The 22,450-nt window shown below is 41.2% G+C and overlaps 1 protein-coding gene across 11 annotated transcripts; it reads left to right on the forward strand.

The window, feature by feature from the left end:
• The first annotated feature begins 504 nt into the window (after positions 1-504).
• LOC111974002 (oxysterols receptor LXR-alpha) lies at positions 505-22,449 on the forward strand. Of its 11 annotated transcripts, none has more exons than XM_070447245.1 (12): positions 505-1,105; positions 1,219-1,313; positions 9,127-9,339; positions 12,906-12,989; positions 14,324-14,563; positions 14,861-15,127; positions 15,412-15,620; positions 16,012-16,191; positions 16,474-16,573; positions 18,155-18,283; positions 19,493-19,587; positions 19,865-22,449. In XM_070447245.1, exons 4-12 carry the CDS (start codon positions 12,947-12,949, stop codon positions 20,009-20,011), a joined length of 1,410 nt encoding a protein of 469 aa, XP_070303346.1. In that variant the 5' UTR covers positions 505-1,105; positions 1,219-1,313; positions 9,127-9,339; positions 12,906-12,946; the 3' UTR covers positions 20,012-22,449. The 11 variants fall into 11 exon arrangements, with proteins under 11 accessions (XP_070303346.1, XP_070303350.1, XP_070303347.1 ...); XM_070447249.1 differs by having other exon boundaries at positions 18,155-18,268; XM_070447246.1 differs by having other exon boundaries at positions 9,232-9,339.
• Position 22,450: the final 1 nt, after the last annotated feature.

Consider the following 22,450-nt stretch of genomic DNA (forward strand, 5'->3'; position numbering starts at 1 on the left):
TAATTTYCTAGCTATCATACAGTAGGCATATATTAATAATTATATACATGCCATCACAATTTACTGGAGCTACCGGTGGCTGAAAACACAATCATCGCGGGATGAACGAGTGACACATATCCGGGCAAGGGCGAGCCATTAAAAAAAAAAAATCCTTCCTTTTTTTTTTATTAACAACAAATCAATACAGGAAATACACGTGGGTATTTGCAAGTTTATTCTCGTCAGACGGCATCAGAAGTGTCCAATTAATTTGAGGGCTGTAGGTTTGTCTTTTAAGTGTTTGGACTGAAGCCATTGTTTCCTTTTGATTTAACCAGGCAAGTAAGTTAAGAACAAATTCTTATTTACAATGACTGCCTACCGGGGAACAGTGGGTTAACTGCCTTATTCAGGGGCAGAACGACAGATTATTGTTTAATCTTTTTCTATGGCTTTCGGTAGCCAAAGCAATGCTCCTTTTCGCCGCCTGGAGGATGAGCATGGTTCCAAACCACTATGACAAACCACCATGACCTCGGTGATCTAACATGGAAATACTTTCTTTATGACCGTGTTTTCTTTCTGCTTGCATTTCGTATTTATATTTCGATGTGTATTGTCTGTAATTTATGTAATCCAGGGCTCATCTGTAGAAGAGACATTGGTCTCAGTATGACTCCCTGATAAAATAAAGGTTAAACAAATTAAAATAAAACCATGGCAGGAATGATATCGTTTTCTTAAATCCCCACATATTCCAGATATACTGCCGCGTTCAAAACAACTGGGAGCTTGGAACTCGGAAATAACCGACTTCAGTGCGTTCAAAACAATTTGGAACTCGGAAAAAAAACGATATTGGATTTGAACGGTCCAAGATTTGAACGGTCATCCAATTTGGAATGCCAACTCCGGAACTCGGGCCTCTTTCTATATCTCCGACATGAAGATCACCGAGGTCATAATTTGATGGATTTGACCTCGTATTTTTCCGAGTTCACAGTTGTTTTGAATGCAGCATACATTGCGACCCCTCTTCAAAATGGAGCGAGTTTACAAATTGTCGTCGTGACGTCGTGTGCTATCGATCAGAAGGTTTTGGACACGGCCGGGGGTGGTGCAGGTAAATGTGTCATTCGTAATAATGTATTCCTTTTAGTTGTGTCTAGTTGTGTCAACTCTGACAAATCTTTGTTGCGTCGGGTGAAATGTATTTATACCTATTTCCTGCTCAAGTCACATGATTGACTACACRAACCGTGCAGCAGTACTTCGTGGGGTCTGTCTGGCTAGTCGCTACGAAACGGGGTAACTATCGGTTACAAACTCAGGCAAGCCACCAATTCTGACTTTTTGTGTTGATTAGGATAGTTTGTCTTGATGCCAGTTTAGACATGATACAGTTGTCTTTTTCGGTCTACTGGAATAGCTAGCTGACGAACTTGGTAGCTAGAATCCACCACCAGCCAGATTTAGCGTGCTAAGCCTGTCTATTAGTTTACTGAACGAGCTAACATTAGCTAGCTAGTAAGCGCTTTTCTAAATAACTAACTATAGAAAAACAGCGCACGACGAGCCACAGAAGACCATAGCTAAAGCTATGGCTAACAGCTGAAACGTGAAGTGTTTGTAAAGTTTAAATGAGCTGTGCCTAGCTTGCTGCGTTAACAACTTGCTAACAAGTTAGCTAGCTACTATTAGTTACCTAGCTAACGCTACCTATTTAGCCAGCTAACGTCAACATTACTGATGTCATCAGGAAACAATCTAGTTAGCTGACTTGATTGCGAAATAGTACGTTGGGATCTTGCCATAGATTGCAACTTAACTTCAATAGCAGGACAGTGTTAGGCATACGTTAGCTAGGCACAACTTCATATGTACATTTTAGCCATTTAGCAGACGCTCTTATCCAGACCGAAGAGCAATTAAAGTACATTGGCCGATTGTTCACCTAGCCGGTTCGGGGATTTTCCCAACGTTCTTTATCGCTGGGCTACTCTGCCGCTAAATTTGACATCAAAGATGATGGTGATTAATGGAGCCTGTGCTCAACTTTTCAGACATAATTCTTACAGTTGTGTTTTTGAACATGGGAAGTTCAATGTGATGCATAGCTAGCAGATTGTAACGGGCTAACAGCCTTTATTTAACTAGGCAGGTCAGTTATGAACATTCTTCATTTCAATGACGGCCTAGGAACAGTGGGTTAAATGCCTTGTTCAGTGGCAGAACAACACATTTTTACTTTGTCAGCTCGGGGATTCGATCTTGCTTTCGGTTACTAGTCCAACGCTCTAACCACTAGGCTACCTGCCGCCATACAGGGCAGGTACTGTTTGGTTTAGCACAGAGTTTTCAATCAACCGAAACTTGGTGACACTATCTTCATTTTCGATTTGGCCAAACACGTATCTTGTAAAATGTCTGTCTAGTTGCAGGTGGTTCATTTGAATTTAGAAAATGCTCTGTTGTTAAAATGTTTTGCTCCATGAAGTAAARCAACAATGTGTACGCTGCCATCTTGTCCATTTAAAAAAAAATCTAATCTCAAATTTTATTGGTCACATATTTAGCAGATGTTATTGCGGGTCTAGTGAAATGCTTGTGTTCCTAGCTCCAACAGTGCAGTAATATCTAACAATATACACATCTGAAATTAAATAAGGGAATTAAGAAATATATAAATATTAGGACGAGCAATGTCGGAGTGGTATTGACTAAAATACAGTATAGTTGACTACAGTATACAGATATGAAATGAGTAAAGCAGTATGTAAACATTATTAAAGTGACCAGCGGTTCTATGTATATAGGGCAGCAGCGTCTAAGGTGCAGGGTTGAGTAGCTGGCTAGTGATGGCTATTTAACAGTAATGGCATTGAGAGAAGCTGTTTTTTCAGTCTCTCGGTCCCGGCTTTGATGTACCTCTACTGACCTTCTGGATGATAGCGGGGTGAACAAGCTGTGGCTCGCGTGGTTGATCTTTTTGGCCTTCCTGTGACATTGGGTACTGTAGGTGTCCTGGAGGGTGGGCAGTGTGCCCCTGGTGATGTGTTGGGCAGACCGCATCACCCTCTGGAGAGCCCTGCAGTTGCGGGCTGTGCAATTGTCGTACCAGGCGGTGATACAGCCCGGCAGGATGCTCTCAATTGTGCATCTGTAAAGTATGTGAGGGTCTTGGGGGCAAAGACAAAGTGCTGTTGTGCCGCCTTCACCACTCTGTCTGTGTGGGTGGACCATTTCAGATCATCAGTGACGTGTACACCGAGGAACTTGAAGCTTTCCACCTTCCACTGCGGTCCTGTCAATGTGGATAGGGGCCTCCTCCCTCTGCTTTTTCCTGAAGTCCACAATCAGTGCCTTCGTTTTGAGGGAAGAGGTTATTTTCCTGGCACCACTCTGCCAGGGCCCTCACCTCCTCCCTGTAGGCTGTCTTGTTGGTAGTCAAGCCTACTACTGTTGTCGTCTGCAAACTTGATTGAGTTGGAGGCGTGCATGGCCACGCAGTCATGGGTGCACATGGAGTACAGGAGGGGGCTGAGCACGCACCCTTGTGGGGCTCCAATGTTGAGGATCAGTGAAGTGAGATGTTTCCTACCATCACCACCTGGGGGTGACCTGTCAGGAAGTTCAGGACCTAGTTGAGCTTGGCGGATACAATGGTGTTGAAGGCTGAGCTAGGGGAAAGGGGGATACCTAGTCAATTGTCCAACTGAAATGTGTCTTCCGCATTTAACCCAACCCCCTCTGAATCAGAGAGCTATAGTCAATGAACAGCATTCTTACATGGGTATTCCTCTTGTCCAGGTGGGATAGGGCGGTGTGCAGTGCAATGGCATCTGTATCTATTGGGGCGGTATAAGCAAATTGAGGGTCTAGGGTCGCGGGTTAGTTAAAGGCGATTATGATCCTTGACTAGTCAAAGCACTTCATGATGACAAAAGTGAGTGCTACGGTTATGTAGTTCAGCTACCTTTGCATTCTTGGGTACAGGAACAATGGTGGCCATCTTGAAGCATGTAGGGACAGACTGGGTTAGGGAGAGATTGAATATGTCCATAAACGCACCAGTCAGCTGGTCTGTGCATGCTCTGAGGACGCGGCTAGGGATGCCGCCTGGGCCGGCAGCCTTACTAGTGTTAACGCGCATAAATGTCTTACTCACGTTGGCCATGGAGAAGGAGAGCCCACAGTCCTTGGTAGCGGGCCGCGTCGATATCATTGTTAGCCTCAATGCSTGCGAAGGTGTTTAGCTTGTCTGGGAGCAAGACGACAGTGTCCACAACGTGGCTGGTTTTCCCTTTGTAATCCGTGACTGTCTGTAGACCCTGCCACGTACGTCTCGTGTCTGAGCCGTTGAATTGTGACCACTTTGTCTCTGTACTGACGTTTTGCCTGTTTGATTGCCTTATTGTAGTTATTTGACCATGGTTAAATGCGGTGGTTTGCGCTTTCAGTTTAGCACAAATGCAGCCATCTATCCATGGTTTCTGGTTTGGTAGGTTTTAAGTCATTGATTGAGACAAGTGTGTCCACCCCTTCTATAAGATTATAGCAGTCCGCGAACAAACGTTAGAGGTGCATGCCACCTACTGTAGTGTGTAGTCAATCGCAGCTTACAGACTAAATGAATAAAGAAACATTAAGAGAAACTAAACCCTCTTACCTAATCCTGTACTATTAAGAAAAAAGAGGCCAGCTAACTTCTCACAAACCCTCCCCCATCCCCCAAATCCCTTCCATCCRTGTCCAACCTCAATAACCATACACATCAATCTTTCCCTCTTCCACATACTGGTACTTAGAACAATACATAAACGCATGCTTCACACGGCAGGTAGCATAGTGGTTAGAGCGTTGGGCCAGTAAACAAAAGGTTGCTGGCTCGAATCCCTGAGCTGGCAAGGTAAAAATCTGTCGTTCTGCCCCTGAACAAGGCAGTTAACCAACTGTTCCTAGGCCTTCATTGAAAATAAGAATTTGTTCTTAACTGACTTGCTTAGTTAAATAAAGTAAAAAAAACAAAAATACACTCCAGTGGGTCCACCCCAAAGTGCAGTATGCCATTATGACACTCACCTGTTTCGATCAATGACAGAATATTTGAATTAGACAAGATGGTGACGTACACATTGTTGGATTACTTCATGAAGGAAAACATCGACTTCTTTTAATAACTGAATTTAGAAAATGCTCCAACGAACCACCTGCAACTGGACACTGACTTTTTAGAAGGTACAGTGCATTCGGGAAAGTATTCAGACCCCTTCACCTTTTCCACATTTTGTTAAGTAACAGCCCAAAATGTATTTTTCTTCCCCCTCATCAATATACACACACACACTACCTCATAATGACAAAGCAAAAACGGGTCACATTTACAAAAGTATTCAGACCTTTTACGCAGTACTTTGTTGAAACACCTTTGTCAGCGATTACAGCCTCGAGGCTTCTTGTGTATGACGCTACAAGCTTGGCACACCTGTTTTTGGGGAGTTTCTCTCATTCTTCTCTGCTGATCCTTAAGCTCTGTCAGGTCTCTCCAGAGATGTTCAAGTCCGGGCTCTGTCTGAGCCATTCAAGGACATTCAGAAACTTGTCCCGAAGCACTCTTGTGTTGTCTTGGCTGTGTGTTTAGGGTCGTTGTCCTGTTGGAAGATGAACCTTCGCCCCAGTCTGAGGTCCTGAGCACCCTGGAGCAGGTTTTCATCAAGGATCCTGACTAGTCTCTGTCCCTGCTGCTAAAAAAACATCCCCACAGCATGATGGTGCCAGGTTTCCTCCAGACGTGATGCTTGGCATTCAGGGTAAAGAGTCAATCTTGGTTTCAGCAGACCATAAAATCTTGTTTCTCATGGTCAGAGTCCTTTGTGCCTTTTGGCAAACCAAGTGGGCTGTCGTGCTTTTCACTGAGTGGCTTCCATCTGGCCAGTCTACCATAAAGTCCTGATTTGGTGGAGTGCTGCAGAGATGGTTCTCCCATCTCCACAAAAGAACTCTGGAACTCTGTCAGCGTGACCATCGGGTTCTTGGTCACCTCCCTGACCAAGGCCCTTCTCCCCCGATTGCTCAGTTTGGCTGGGCGGTCAGCTCTAGGAAGAGCCTTTGTGGTTCCTAACTTCTTCCATTTAAGAATGATYGAGGCCACTGTTTTCTTGGACCTTCAATGCTGCAGAATTGTTTTAGTACCCTTCCCCAGATCTGTGCCTTGACACAATCCTGTCTCGAAGCTCTACGGACAATTCCTTCGACCTCACGGCTTGGTTTTTGCTCTGACATGCATTGTCAACTTCGGAACCTTTTATATAGACCGGTGTGCCTTTCCAAATCATGTCCAGTCAATTGAAGTTACCACAGGTGGACTCCAATGAAGTTGTAGAAACATCTCAAGGATGATCAATGGAAACAGCATGCACCTGAGGTCAGTTTAGTCTTGTGGAAATGGGTCTGAATACTTAAATATAACAGAAATAGCTTATTTATATAATACTTTTTGTAAAAATGTCAAATCTGTTTTTGCTTTGTCATTATGGGGTATTGTTTATTTAATCCATTTTAGAATAAGGCTGTAACGTAGCAAAATGTTGGGAAAAGGGGCGTGTTCTGAATATTTTCACAATGCACTGTACATGTTTGGCCAACTTGAGAATGAGGATAGTATCGTTATGGTTGGTCTAAAGTTCTCTGTGCTACTCCAAACAGTACCTATCCTGTAACTGCTAATTGAGCATCACATCATCCCTTTATTAGCTAGCAAAGCAAGTGATTGTGTCCAATTCTACCTGGGTGTGTGGGGAAATTTAATTTGAAGTTACTTTTCTTTCCTCAGTGGGTCAACAGAGGCTAAACTCATAAGAATAGAATGACTAGTTCTGTACCTTAAATTCCCTGAAATGTGATTCTGGATAGTCAATCTGCTAACGTTACTGTATCTTCCTTTCACACACTGTTTTCGGTGCTGAGTATGGAATACTTTTGCTTAACCAGTAGAGTTACATCTACTGATGTGACATTCAGGAGAAAAATTAAAGTTACACCCAGTTTGCTTACTGGCACTAGATGTTCTACTGTGATGGAACTCTGTCTTCTGCTGCCTTTCACTGTGAGATTGTACATACACACACACTCACATGCATGCTCACCATCAAAGGAGGTACTGAAACTTGGACATAAGCAACTGTTTWTTTTATTAATGCTTTGTATGGTATCTTCACCATTGTTCAGTAACAATCCCATGTTTACAAGTGAGGGGATTGTTCCATATAGTTCTCATGACAGGCTTAGAATAAAGTACAGAATAAAATAGGTTAAAGGGCATATTCCTAACTTCCTACCTCAATGTCCACTCAAGCCATGGAAATAAATTCATCTATTTATGACCAAAATGATATCTTCCAGGTTTTTGAYTTAGGCCTCTTCAGGAATCAATGGGTGTATATCATGAATAAAAAAAATGGATGTAGTYAATGCAGATTTCCCATTTAAGATTTTAAAATGTATTGTGAATGCCTCCTATGATTTAAATTCTACCTGTCTTTGATAACAGTAGCACTCATTCCCTGGACAAAGGTACCTGACAAGCTCAACAGAACATTGGACTTGAGTGAGGTGACTTTAGGTCAGTGGCCCACAGCCCAAAGAACCTTATTCACCCAGTCAACTCAAGCTTTCAAACCAGCTGCAGCTTTCCTGTCCTKTWAAGTGGAAATTGTTAGCCTAGGACACAGTACATTTGAATAGGCAAAAAGTCTTTAATGAACAATCCTTCCTTTTCATCTCAACGGCAGCCCAGCCTCTTGTTTTGCCATAACTCTTAGAAATGGGCTGGGAGAAATTTCGGCCTAATCACTCTCACATTCATAGATAGTGCTATGGATACGARTGACAGTCCATGATATCAAAAAGCTAGTTTTAAACTTGTTTAAAAACAATGGATTAAAACAACTATAGCCTATTTGGGGTTGTCAGTAGTGATGGGGGGGTAGATGGTTACATATCACAACATTATTTCAATAATTTGTCCCAAGAATCGATTTGTAAAAAGCAGTGGTGTGAAAATACTACTTCATTAGTTTTTTGGAGGTATCTGTACTTTACTATGTGTTTATTTTTTAAATCCCCCAATTTCATGGTATCCAATTGTCCCATCGCTGCAACTCCCTTACGGACTCAGTAGAGGCGATGGTCGAGAGCCGTGCGTCCTCCGAAACACGACCTGCCAAACTGTACTGCTTCTTAACACAATGCCCGCTTAACCCGGAAGCCAGCCGCACCAATGTGTCGGAGGAAACAACACTGTACAGCTGGCGACGAAGTCAGCGTGCATGCGCCCGGCCCACCACAAGGAGTCGCAAGAGCGCGATGGGACAAGGACATCCCAGCCAGCCAAACCCTCCCCTAACCCGGACGACGCTGGGCCAATTGTGCGCCGCCTCATGGATCTCCCGGTCGGCTGCGAGGCAGCCTGGGATCGAACCCGGGTCTGTAGAGAGCCCTGAGATGTGTTGGCAGCTGCAAAAGCTATTCTCATTGAGCGTGGCAACATACTTTTAACGTTTTATCCACTCCCTGTCCTTCGCTGTTGTAATCTGGGAAGACGTAATGTTCCCAAACTGGAGATTTAAACTAGTTCCTGGCTGCGCCTCACAAAAGCAGTTTCAAATTCGSCAATTAAGATTTAGACTTTTGATTACAACGTGCTTTGCTTTAATGGAATAGCCTGAAATGGGTTTTTTTCAGCTCTGTTTTACTCGAGGCATAGGCCTGCATCACGGCATAGCCTATAGGCCTCGTGTTATTTTAATTTTGTAAATATATATATTTTTATATTYGTTTGGGTTCACAATGAGGACAGACCTGAGGTCTCTGTACCAAACAGTTCCGTACAAATAGTCTACTTTTACACCCTAACTTGTGATTTGTTAGTTCTGTTAACTAGCCTACTTTAGGCCCCTTTTTTGGTGTGTTGTGTTTGTGAGAAGTGGCTGGTTAGACACACTCCAAGAGGGAAAGACTTGAGTAGCACAAGGCCCTATGGGGATTTCAGAGCCATGCAAATGACCGATAGTTACCTCTCCTGTGTTCCCATTTTCACCCTGCCTCCCCTCAATCCCTCTTTCTGTTTCTCTCTGACTCCCACAGAGTGTTGACAAGCAGAAGGGTTTGTTTCTCTGAAGATATTATTGTCGCAAAACTTCCACGTGACAGAGGGATTTTTTTTTTTTTTTTTTTTAGTGGAACACGCAGGTCTGTCCTTAAAGCTGTTCATCTGTCAATGCCAGGGTAGCAGCCACATTGAATGAGGTTTCAGTCTCACATGGGGAAGATGGACAGATCATAACAATTACTTTAAAGGTATGTTGAACCCCAGTTGCCCAATTCAACTGTCTCTCTGGTAAATCTCCTAAACACACTGACACACAATTCACTTGTGCTGCTCAAACGAGTAACAGGTCTATGCTAAGTCTGTTTTTTTGTTTTTTAAAAACATTTTATTATGCCTACATTTGCTAAAATGTTTGATTCAATTAATGTCAATGGTCATATCTGAAGACKGGGCAGACGGCAATCAGCTGAAAGTMTTTTACATTATAGTAATTTAGCAGACGCTCTTATCCATAGTGATTTACAGGAGCAATTACAGTTAAGTGCCTTGCTCAAGGGCACATCAACAGATTTTGGGCCTAATCGGCRCGGGGATTCAAACCAGCAAACTTTCGGTTACTTGCCCAACGCTCTTAATCTAGGCCACCTGCCGTCCTGCTTTTTTTTCTTAGTTGATCATGTTTGAACAATGCTGATGAAGGAAAGGAGTTGAAGGAGTTTGTTGCAGGTACAGCCAACTAGTGCAAAAATAAAATTGGGACATTGTATAATTTTGAGAATCATTAGTTTTGGGGCTATACAGTTTGTTTACACTTACYTTGTTTACAAACAACGTAAACAAGTAAAGTAAGCTTTGGGTTCTGATGGGGACAGTTGAACTAAGCTCATGAGGCATTTATATATTAAAGGATCAGTTGGTATCAATTGTTCTACAAATAGAGTACAATTCACATCCCTATTTTAAAGCATGTTAGATTAAATGAAGCGCCCTTCAATATAGACCACATGGAACGTAATTATTTAAAAAAAAATGTATGAATAAAGACAGCATTTTTGTAATGTTTTTCAGACTTCTAGAAAGATTTCAACCCACTTAACCTCAATGTCTCCWAAATCTTCAACATCACTGTAAAGTCCTAGTTATGGGCAGTTCCACAGTAATGGATTTGCGCCGAGACCCTTAAAATGGATACCAATCAAAAACATTAATCTTAAACTCTATGCTCAAGGACTACTTTTAAGAATTGACCCAGGACATTTTATAAAAACACATTTACTCAAACTGTGCAGATGTCAAGTTTAGTAGCAATTTCAGTAACAAAAGTCATCACGTTTTCCTAAAAATGTTAAATAACTGCTCCAAATTTAAGATTCAAAGATGTCTGCAGAAAGAATGGGGTGACAACTGACATGACACGTTGAACATCTCAGTTGGTTATTGAACTACAGTAAGTGAAGTGGATTTATTCCCGGTAACAGAATTGTGCTAATGGAATTTCATCATGGCTCCCTGATCTGTACTACACAGAATTGCATAATTATGGATATGAATGTCATTCTCTTCATGGTGACGTATCCTTAATAGCTTCACAAAGGTAAAAATATGCAATATCCTCCTTTGCATATTTGGGTATTATTCTACACTGTTGTCTATTTATTTTAATGAGCTCTGGCACCATGCAAGACCAAATTTGGTTTTGGACAGGACCAAATCCGAACCAATTATAAACGTCTGTTGCACAAGTTTGGACATCAAAGTACAGCACACTTTAGCTCAGTAGATTACAGTAAAGTATAGTACACTACATAATAGTGTACTCAACATGGGTTGTGTTAACGCACAATTAAGCATTTTTCACACTGAAAAAATGTAGCCGCTCAAGAAATATCTTGCTGCGTTTTGATAACTCGGATCTAAAATGCAACATAGTAAGCGCTAATCAGTCGCACTTCTCCACTCGGATGAGAATTCACAAATGGGCATTTTATCAGCAGACAACGCTCTGACTGTGTAGCTACTTTTCTAGGTGTAACCTACTTGTCTCCTTTTCTCCGGTAATATGCAAGATGAACGTTAAGCTAAACATTACAAAATGTAGCTGGCTACGTTCTTTCTATGATGAACATTAGAAATATGACGGCCGTGAATAGTTTCGACAAAGAATACCTAGGTTTATTTTCATTTGTAAGCTCGTTTACCTGTGGCTGCTATAAATAGCGTTGCACTTCTGTTATCTGATGAAAATGAAGCTATTTTCTGCCGAATGTGTTGCACTAATGTATTTTCTGTGAAGAAACACTATAGTTGCACTCCCCTGATCACCCTATTGAAGCAGAAAAACACTGACTTTCAATATATAACGCGGGTGAAATGGTTTAAAATGCAGATTTTGTTGTGAAAGGTCAGCGTTTTGAAAATGCAGATTTCTGAACTCTAATGCAACCCCTGCTCAACTCTAGTGTGCTCTACTGTGTTCTATACTAAACTCTACTCCACTCTATTCTACTGAACTATACTTGTAAAGTACTGTACTTTTCTTTAGTGTACTATACTCATTGTACTGTTAAAATTTTTGAAACCTGGATGTCCATGATTGGTTCAGATTTGGACCGGACCAAATCTGAACCAATCATGGACGTCTAGATTTGGGACAAATTCAAGGCCAATTAAGGACCAAAAAACATTGGTGGACGTTGAAATTAATGCCAGGTGACGGACTGACAATTTCAACTACAGTTGAACAAATAAATTAAAGGCTAAAATGTCTTGTCAAGTATTCAACTCCTTTTGACAAGAGTAAAAAATAGCTTAAGTTGTATGAACTCTGTGTGCAATAATAGTGTTTAAACATATTTTTGATTGACTGATCTCTGTACCCCACACATACAATTATCTGTTAGTCCTTCAGTCGAGCAGGGAATTTCAAACACTCAACCACAAAGACCAGGGAGGTTTTCTAATGCCTTGTGAAGAAGGGCACCTTTTTGGTTGATGGGTAAAAAGCAGACATTGAATATCCCTTTGAGCATGGTTAAGTTAATAATTATACTTTGATGGTATATCAATACACCCTGTCACTACAAAGATACTTCTTAACTCAGTTGCCAGAGAAGGAAGTAAACTGCTCAGATTTCYCCATGAGGCCAATTGTGACTTTAAAATAGTTGAATGGCTTTGATGGGAGAAAATCTAGTCAAAATTATAATGCGCAAAAATAGCCAAAGAAATAGGTTAAAATACCAGAGATTCTTACGTGGCCCATTTTTTATATTAGGCTAGTGGTATTATTGGACTATATCAGCCAACAGGGTAGATGTAGTTTGAAAGAGGAGTTGGGGCGAAATATAGGAGAGTGGACACTTTCTTGACTTAAGCTACGTTTTGTATAACTTTTAGGTGCATTTTTGCATTAGTTGTGGCGGCAGGTAGCCTAGCGGTTAGTTGGGCCAGTAACTGAAAGGTTGCTGGTTCGAATCCCCAAGCCTACAAGGTGAACCTGTCTGTGCCCTTGATAAGAGCATATGCTAAATGACAAAATGTGAACCGGATGATTTTCAAGAAGTGTAAAATGTATTTCCAGTCGGTGTTGGAGTCTATTTAAACTATACCCTGTCAAATTTAGGAAGTTAGACGAGTGCTGTGCTTCCGCATCCTATATAGCCTAGTCTACAGGCTATTTAATTGTGACCACACGTATAGGCGCACTTGATCTGGCACGCTTTCTACTTTTTCACTTTATGGCATTTTCCTTTAAATAAAGTGGTCTATTGGCTCTTATATTAATTATTTGATATTATTATTTTATTACCCCCAGGTGCAGATTTGATTTCGTAATGACAAGCTGCTGTGCAGAAGATGTCCACACTGTCTGCGACTGATATCACAGATGTTGGTCATGGTAAGAGAGCCCCGTGTTTTAGTCATGATCTGATTAGGTCCTTGAACTGTTGAGATGTAAATTTACATTAACTCCCATTCATCAGCTGGGTTCTCAGTCGAACCCACGTGTCATTACACTGATTGGGAGCACTGACATTGTAGGTCACGCCACAAAGTACACTACAGAATTTGTATCATTTTAGTGACAATTTTAGATCATTATTTAAGAATACAGATGAAAAGAACTTGAACTGGCTTCTTGTATTGAAAATATAAAATGTTTAAATAAATGAAATGGCTTAGTATGATTACTTTCTTACCTTTTCATAATCCAAAACGCATCCGTTTCAGGGATGTGAAGTATTACTATATTGTTTGTTTTCAACCTCCTAGAACCAATAGTGTAACAGGAAGACGTTGCTGTTTGTATACATTGTCGTAGAACCTAGCGTTACCAGCCGATCGGCAGTAAAACATCTACTTTATATGCTTCAAGTTGTGTTAATTTTATTTAGTCACCCTTATTCTGCCCAGCCTACAAGGGTAAAACATCTATTGGAGTTTTGAGGATTATTTACACCAGCGATTCTCAACTGAAGGTTTTGAATGGGTCGTGGGTAAAATACAATAGTACTCCTATTTGAACTTAAACCAGGTATGTGGAGTGTTAATGTACTCACTACTGTAAGTCGCTCTGGATAAGAAATTACACATGTAAATGTTTTAATAATTTAATCTCAKCAATTTTCATTTAATCACAATATTTTCAATGTAGAGCTATTAGCAGTGCTATTTTTSYTAGATTTGTGGTCTCAAACCAGTGAGGTCATTAATAATATGGGCATAATTTTATTATTGACATTGAAAGAGGTGGAAAGGATCTTCCCTTGTCATATAATTGCTACATTTACTATCAATATAGCATAAAYAAATAGTTTTCCAGATTGTATTTTGGTGAATCTTTTTCGTGTTGTGAATATTGGGTCGCTACTGAGACAACCTGGTTCAATTTGGGTCAAAACCAGTTGACAACCACTGATCTACACAATTAACATTATTTTACTCATTTACTCATTACTCAAAAGATGTCTTTGATTGGATGTTTTTGCGTGTTTGATTGGATACCCTACAATGTGTGTTTCTTTATTTGTTTTACCTTTTATTTCACTAGGCAAGTCAGTTAAGAACAAATTCTTATTTTCAATGACAGACTAGGAGAAGTGGGTTAACTGCCTTTTTTCAGGTGCAGAATGACAGATTTTTACCTAGTCGGCTCGGGGATTCGATSTTGCAACCTTTCGGTTCCTAGTCCAATGCTCTAACCACTAGGCTACCTGCCGCCCCGTATCACAGGTGAGGTATTTGACGGGGCCCCAGAGCTGCAGCTGGACTGCCTCTGCAGTGGTGACGACCGCAGCAGTGCAGAAATGAAGCATGAGGGCAACCTCCTCCCCCTGGAACCACCTGACCATGTAGGGTTTTCCAGCCCCCCCCGGAAAGGGCCTTCCTCACTAGCTGAGAAGAGCAGCCCACTGCCCATGGAGCCCAGCGACATCAAGGCTGACCCCGCCGGCAGCATGCCTGCCAATACAGGTGCGCGTGTTTTTGTATTTTGGTTTGATTTAACCTTTGTTTATCCAGAAATTCTCATTTGAGTTCAAGATACCTATTTTGTGAGGGAGACCTGACACCTGTGTGTTCAGTGACGTCATCAAACCAGTCGGACTGGTCCAAGCATCAGTCTAATCCGTCTCATCTTATATATTTAGAGTACATGCCTATATTTTCCCAGATAGTTCCATATAGTATATTGACAGTACATGTATGCATTTACTATTTTCTCTGAAATTTGCATATCTATTGATAGTACATACATTTTATAATTTCCAGAGGGCCAGCCGGTGAAGAGGAAGAAGGGTCCAGCCCCCAAGATGCTGGGGAACGAGGTGTGCAGCGTGTGTGGGGACAAGGCCTCAGGCTTCCACTACAATGTGCTGAGCTGCGAGGGCTGCAAGGGCTTCTTCCGCCGCAGCGTAATCAAGAGTGCCCAGTATTCGTGCAAGAACAACGGCCGCTGTGAGATGGACATGTACATGCGCCGCAAGTGCCAGCAGTGCCGGCTGCGCAAGTGCCGTGAAGCGGGCATGCTGGAGCAATGTGAGTTGTTTAAAAAAGAAATATATATATATATACACCTTTATCTTCAATAACACCTGTGCTTTTTTAGACCTTTTCCTTAGATCTGTCGGGAAATGTAGCGGTTTTGCAAAAAAAAAAGAGAAGATGCTCTATTTTAAATGTAGAGATACTGATTGGAGATGGCTCTGCAAGATCTCTATAAAAAGCTGAAGTACATCATTGAAATTGACCTCCCAAACTACGGTAGTACTTATTTTTCCTACTTTTCATTACTGTGCTGCTTGTGTTCCTGGCACCCCCAGGCGTTCTCTCAGAGGAGCAGATCCGAGTGAAAAAGATGAAGAAGAACGAAGAAGAGACTGCACGCACGTCTGCGGTGGTGACCCCCACCCCGGTGCCGGAGGTGGTCCCGCTGGCGCCCGAGCAGTTGGAGATGATCGAGAAGCTGGTGGCCATGCAGAAGCAGTGCAACAAGCGCTCGTTCATCGACCGGCCCAAAGTCACGGTGATTGTCTCTGAGTGTCCCAATCCTTTGACGCCATAGGGCAAACTACTAACATATGTTATCTTAAACAGTTTTGATTGATATACAGTTGCACTAATGTAAGAATTGGTATGAAATCGTCATCTTGACATGGAGGTGGAATACAACATTTCTGCATTCCACAACACCTCCGCATGTTCAAAGACATGTTAGCCAAGAATACTGCAAAAAATATTGTTACTGTTGAATTTTGGCCAAATTAACTGTCATCCAGACAATTTTTGGTAGTTCAGCAGCTCTGAGCACATGGTGAAATTTCTGCATTGTATTAGGTGTTTTTATTTTCTTTTAAATTATTGATGAATTGAATAATTTGTTCATTAATCTATTGATGTCTTTGTCTCCATCTAATTTCCAGCCGTGGCCCCAGAGTCAGGACCCCCAGAACAGGGAGGTGCGGCAGCAGCGCTTTGCCCACTTCACTGAGCTGGCCATCATGTCGGTCCAGGAGATAGTGGACTTTGCCAAGCAGTTGCCTGGCTTCCTAGAGCTCACCAGAGAGGACCAGATTGCCCTGCTGAAGACCTCAACCATTGAGGTGAGTCATCGTTTTTCTAGTGTATTACTCTTTCCCCTCATTCTCAAACAGGTTTGTTAAAGTGGTAAATACAGTAATAACAAATGCCGGCTTTATGTTGTCTTTCGCCTATTAACCCCACCACTTCTAGTCAGGACCACTGGGAGGGGGGAATCATGTCTGGCTCAATAGCATTATGTTTGTTTTCAGGATCACATGTCTCTATGTCAAGTAGATTATTTACTTTGCACAATGTTTCTCACTTGATCCCCAGTCACTGAGATGTGCCTTGTTTTTCGGCAGATCATGCTGCTGGAGACATCGCGGAGATACAACCCTGCCATTGAGAGCATCACGTTCCTGAAGGACTTCAGTTATAACAAGGAGGATTTTGCCAAAGCAGGTGAGATGTTCATGATCCACATTCAAGCTCCAATCAGTCAAAATCAAGCTGCTCGCCTTCAACTCCCTCCTGTTCTATACTCCAGGGGCTCCCACCCTTTTTCCCCCCAGGGTCCCCCTTTTAACATAACATTTTTTAAATAAAGTAATTTGTTGTTTTGAAGGTCTTTTCCTGCAATTCCATGTAGTTTAACAAGATTCATGACATATTTTAGGTAGGCTTTTCTGGATAGTACATGATTTCAGTTTTGATGTCTTCACTATTATTCTACAATGTAGAAAATAGTAAAACATTAAACACCCTTGAATAAGTAGGTGTGTCCAAACTTTTGACTGGTACTGTGTGTATATACACTACCGTTAAAAAGTTTGGTCACGTAGAAAAGTCCTCGTTTTTGAAAGAAAAGCACTTTTTCCCATTAAAATAACATCAAATTGATCAGAAATACAGTGTAGACATTGTTAATGTTGTAAATGACTATTGTAGCTGGAAACAGCAGATTTTTTTTTTAATGGTGTACAGAGGCCCATTATCAGCAACACTCCTGTGTTCCAATAGCACGTTGTTAGCTAATCCAAGTTTATAATTTTAAAAGGCTATTTGATCATGAGAGAACCCTTTTGCAATTATGTTAGCACAGCTGAAAACTTTTGTCCTGATTTTAAAGAAGCAATAAAACTGGTATTTAGACTAGTTGAGTATCTGGAGCATCAGCATTTGTGGGTTCGATTACAGGCTCAAAATGGCCAGAAACAAAGACCTTTCTAGTCAAATTTGTCAGTCTATTCTTGTTCTGAGAAATGAAGGCTATTCCATGCGAGAAACTGAAGATCTCGTACAACGCGGTGTACTACTCCCTTCATAGAACAGTGCAAACTGGCTCTAACCAAAATAGAAAGAGGAGTGGGAGGCCCCGGTGCACAACTGAGCAAGAGGACAAGTACATTAGTGTCTAGTTTGAGAAACAGACGCCTCACAAGTCTCAACTGGCAGATTCATTAAATAGTACCCGCAAACACCAGTCTCAACAGCGAGGAGGCGACTCCGGGATGCTGGCCTTCTAGGCAGAAGATGTCCAGTGTCTGTTTTGTCCATCTTAATCTTTTCTTTTTTTTGGTCCGTGAGATATGGCTTTTTCTTTGCAACTCTAATGATCAATTAGCCTTTTAAAATGTTAAACTTGGATTAGCTAACACAACGTGCCATTGCAACACAGGAGTGATGGTTGCTGATAATGGGCCTCTGTACGCCTATGTAGATATTACATAAACATCAGCCGTTTCCAGCTACAATAGTCATTTACAACGTTAACAATGACTAGACTGTATTTCTGATKAATTTTATGTTTTTGTAATGGACCAAAAAATTTGCTTTTCTTTCAAAAACGAGGACATTTCTAAGTGACCCCAAACTTTTGAACGTGTGTGTGTGTATATCCCTCAAATCAAGGAAGATTCTGCACCCCCCTCAAGGAAACTTTGGCTCAACCCTTGCCATACTCTGTAGAGATATTGACCTTTTACCCTTAACCCATATTTGTTTCTCTGTCTGTATTTCCCTCTCCTCTCGCATCCCCCTCAGGGCTGCAGTTGGAGTTTATCAACCCCATCTTTGAGTTCTCCAAGGGCATGAACGACCTGCACCTGGACGAGGCGGAGTATGCTTTGCTCATCGCCATTAACATCTTCTCTGCAGGTCAGAGGTCAAGTGGTATGCTAGTGTGGAACAGAGCCCATATGCAAGGTCCCTTTTATTACAAAGGTCTGGACATCGTCGTAATCATTAGGGATTCACTGATGTGGATATTCTGGGCCGATACCAATATAAAATATTCTATGCAATATCGATTTTTAAGCTATCAGCCGATACCAATATTGTCACTGACATATTGTGCATCTCTAGTAATCATATGCGGAAGCGTCCCGAAAACAAACAAATTCATGGGAACAGCGCCGTTTTCAAAGATTCTACAGGGTTTCAGGTGAAAATATGACCAGTGGTCAGGAAATTATGTAATAAGGTGGCTGTAGATATTTTGAAAAACTTTTCAATAAATAGAATGACAGTTAATGATACAGTGCCTTCAGAAAGTATTCATACCCCTTGACCTATTTAAAATGGATTGAATATATTATCTACACAATACCCACATAATGACTAAGTGAAAACCAAGTTTTTAGAAAATTTTGTAAATTTATTGAGAAATGAAATGCATAAATATCTAATTTACATAACTATTCACACTCCTGAGTCAATACATGTTAGAAACACCTTCGGCAGCGATTTACAGCTGTGAGTGTCTGGGTAAGTCTCTACGAGCTTTGCACACCTGGATTGTACAATATTTGCACATTATTACAAKAATTCTTCAAGCTCTCAAGTTTGTTGGATCWTTGCTAGACAGCCATTCAAGTTTTGCTATAGATTTTTAGGCCTATAAAACTGTAACTAGGCCACTCAGAAATATTCAGTCATCTTGGTAAGCAACTCGTGTATATTTGGCATTGTGTGTTAGGTTATTGTCCTGCTGAAAGGTGTATTTGTCTCCAAGTATCTGTTGGAAAGCAGACTGAACCAGGTTTTCCTCTAGGATTTTGCCTGTGCTTAGCTCTGTTATGTTTCTTTTTATCCTAAAAAGGTGTGAACACCTTCTGAAGGCACTGCATGCGTTTGCTGAGGAGTCTATTTTCACTGAGTGAATGGTAGCGGCACGGAAAGTTCACAAGTTATTTTCACTCGCCTCGCTGGTCTCTTTGCCTAAATGCGAAAGAATTCTAAACAAAGAGTTTGGAATATCAAAATATTAATGTCTTGACCTGGGTACTACAAAGACCTTCCCCATATGTAGAAAGTAATATTCAACATATCTATGCATTGTATTAGGTTTAAAACATTCAGCTGTATTCGTATGTTTCCCAGACCGGCCCAATGTGCAGGACCATGAACTGGTGGAGCGACTGCAGCAGCCGTACGTGGACGCACTTCGTTCTTACATCATGATAAAGAGGCCAAACGTGAGTGCCCTAGTTATATATATGATTTAACTTGTACAAGCCGCCATGTGTAGGTTTTGAGGATTCAGTTGTCACACACACACACACCCTTGAGTCCACATTGAGTTGAATTCCATTTTCAATTCCAGTCGGTACAGGAAATATATTGAAATGCAGGTCATGAGTGGGAAAATCCGAATAGAAAGTAATATGAAAATGTTATGTTTAAAAATACAAAATGTAATGGTCCCCAACACTGAATTATGAATGGGGTTAAATTAACCTCTCTTCCTTTTAGGATCACCTGATGTTTCCACGCATGCTCATGAAGCTGGTCAGCCTCCGCACCCTCAGCAGCGTCCACTCTGAGCAGGTCTTCGCCCTGCGCCTCCAGGACAAGAAGCTCCCGCCGCTGCTATCTGAAATCTGGGACGTCCACGAGTGACTCCGCTTGATGCCCTCACGGAACTCTGCTGCGCTTCGCAGACGTGTACTTGGATGGACACAAACATTGGGTCTGTCTTTCAAGTATCGAAAAAAAGACTTGAGAATGAAGCGATGCCTCCCAAGCTACCCAAACACGACGAATCAAACCTACAGATTGGTTGCCGGATTGGAGGAACATTTTTATTTTTTTATGTCTTCAGTGCAGTTTGGCAGGATATTGATGGCCCTCTGTCCTGCAGACTGGGACACTAATCTCATGGGGGAGGTTGGGGCATAGAAATAGAATGAATATAATTGGTATTTCTATGGGTTGAGGATTGTGCACACCTGATTTCTGTCCCTCGCTCATTCCGTTGTATTAAAGGTGAGACGGCTTGTGGTGAGATTGTGCTGCCATGGTCAGTTTGGCTCAGACTTGCTAGCCAGTGTTAACCATTAAATCTATTGATATCTGTTGATAGTCAGTCTCGTGATAGACATACCTTTAACGACAATTGCCATGAAGCTTCAATTGCCATGAAGCTCCACTCTCAGATCCACATCATCGATGATAACCCCATAGTGAAATTAAATGGAAAAATACATGTTATAGCCCTGTGTTGCGATGGGATAGGATATAGAGGTATTTTAACTGCTGCCCAATGTTAAGGAYTGTCTTATTGGTGTCCAGATGTATGTTAGAATGGTAGGTCACCTGCTTGATACTGTTGCGATTTTAGCAGTTTAAAYTTCAGCCATCTGATTTGTTCTCCTCTTGGAAGGAACAGGAAAGCAATTCTGATTGGTGTTGAATTGTTTATGGTAAAGTGATTGGAAGTGTTGGTATAGAGATGKGTAGTCTACCACTTCCAAGCGCAGGGCCCCCACCAACCATTTGTAAATGCACTCAAACATTGATTTCCATGTACAAAGTATATATTACTATGACAAAATATATATATTTAGTATGCCCACAAGTGAAGACATCCATACGAAATGACTGTACAATCAACACTCACTAACGCACAAGCAAGCGGTGATTTTATTTTTAAGCATGACTGGGTATGTGACGGACAAGCTGAGACCTTATACACTGGAACAACTTCAATGCTACGCTAGGTTAGCTTAGGCTATGGGTGGGGGCACAAAAAAACTGAACTCATGCAGTAGTGGCTTGTGGGTCTGCTTACCCACAATCTGTCCCGCCTACCTTGCGAACAAAACATTTTAGTGCTCCTRCCTCATGACAACACATTTTAGTTTTAAAGTTAATTTCCTGCAATTCTACACATTTTGCCTTCGGGCGGAGGCAAATGTTTGCAGTTTTTAATATAACGGATTTATCAACCGGTCGGTAATTCGACCAGGCTTACTACAAGTTTGGTAAATGTAGCTGGCCGCTAGACTATCTAATTAAGCTGACCTAGGCTAATTGACTGATGCACAACCAKATTTTTAAATTGCACTTTGTCTTTTATTATTGTAACTCGCAACAGTAAGTTGAGACCCCATCCCTGGTCTAGTCATATGTACGGTCCTCCACCAAATCAGCATGATTCAAGACATTGAGTTGCAACTTCGTCTAAAATGTGCTTTGCATCCCACAATAGTTGGAATAGCAAAATAAGTAAAATTGTGCTCCTTGTGTGGGCACTGCAGTACTTTCTTCAACGGTAACATTTCTGGGTTACACTTTATAACTTCAATGAATAAACCATTGTAAATGTTTAAACGCTTATATACATCTGTGAATGTCGACTAATAATTAAATACTCAATCGTTTTGAAACTTTATAAATGGTTATTCGTGAATGTTATTATAGTCTTACCCATTTGATTACTAATAAGGCCATTTATAACGTTTCACTCGACTAAGCTCTCTTATTCATCTGTTTTTTTTCATGATGCTGTTTCTACCACAGTCCTTTGTATGATGATGACTTCTCTAATGTGACACTTTTATTAAACAATCGATCAGAAGGAATTAGAGAAGGAAATGTTTTTTTGTTGCGATTTCCGAGTGACAGTTTTGTCCATTCCTTACCTTACAACTCAAATCAGTGTGACATAGAGGAGAGTTGAGGACTCCGAGACAAAATGGGGAGATTTATTAGAAGTTGCATAATATGTCAAAGTAGCACAGAGATAAGGGAGTAAGATATATATATGGAACAATTACTCGATGGAGCTTTCAGTTATGAGAAGAAAAGCAATGTAATTATTTAAAAAATATGATAATGTGTAATATCAGGGTTGGTGGTCTCCTATTTATCGTCCAATGTCAACCATCAGGTTATGGCTATTTGTTTTATTTAGTTTGGGTTGATATTGAGACTGTCTTTGATGGAGCTGACTCATAACCTGAAGATGGATCTTCTACACTATTCAAAGGGTTTGCTCTTCCCTGTGAATGTGTGTGGAGCCATCTATTTTCAATTACTCTTGAGACAAATGTCAAC

This window comes from Salvelinus sp. IW2-2015, linkage group LG15 (genome assembly GCF_002910315.2).
Source record: "Salvelinus sp. IW2-2015 linkage group LG15, ASM291031v2, whole genome shotgun sequence".
NCBI lineage: Eukaryota > Metazoa > Chordata > Actinopteri > Salmoniformes > Salmonidae > Salvelinus > Salvelinus sp. IW2-2015.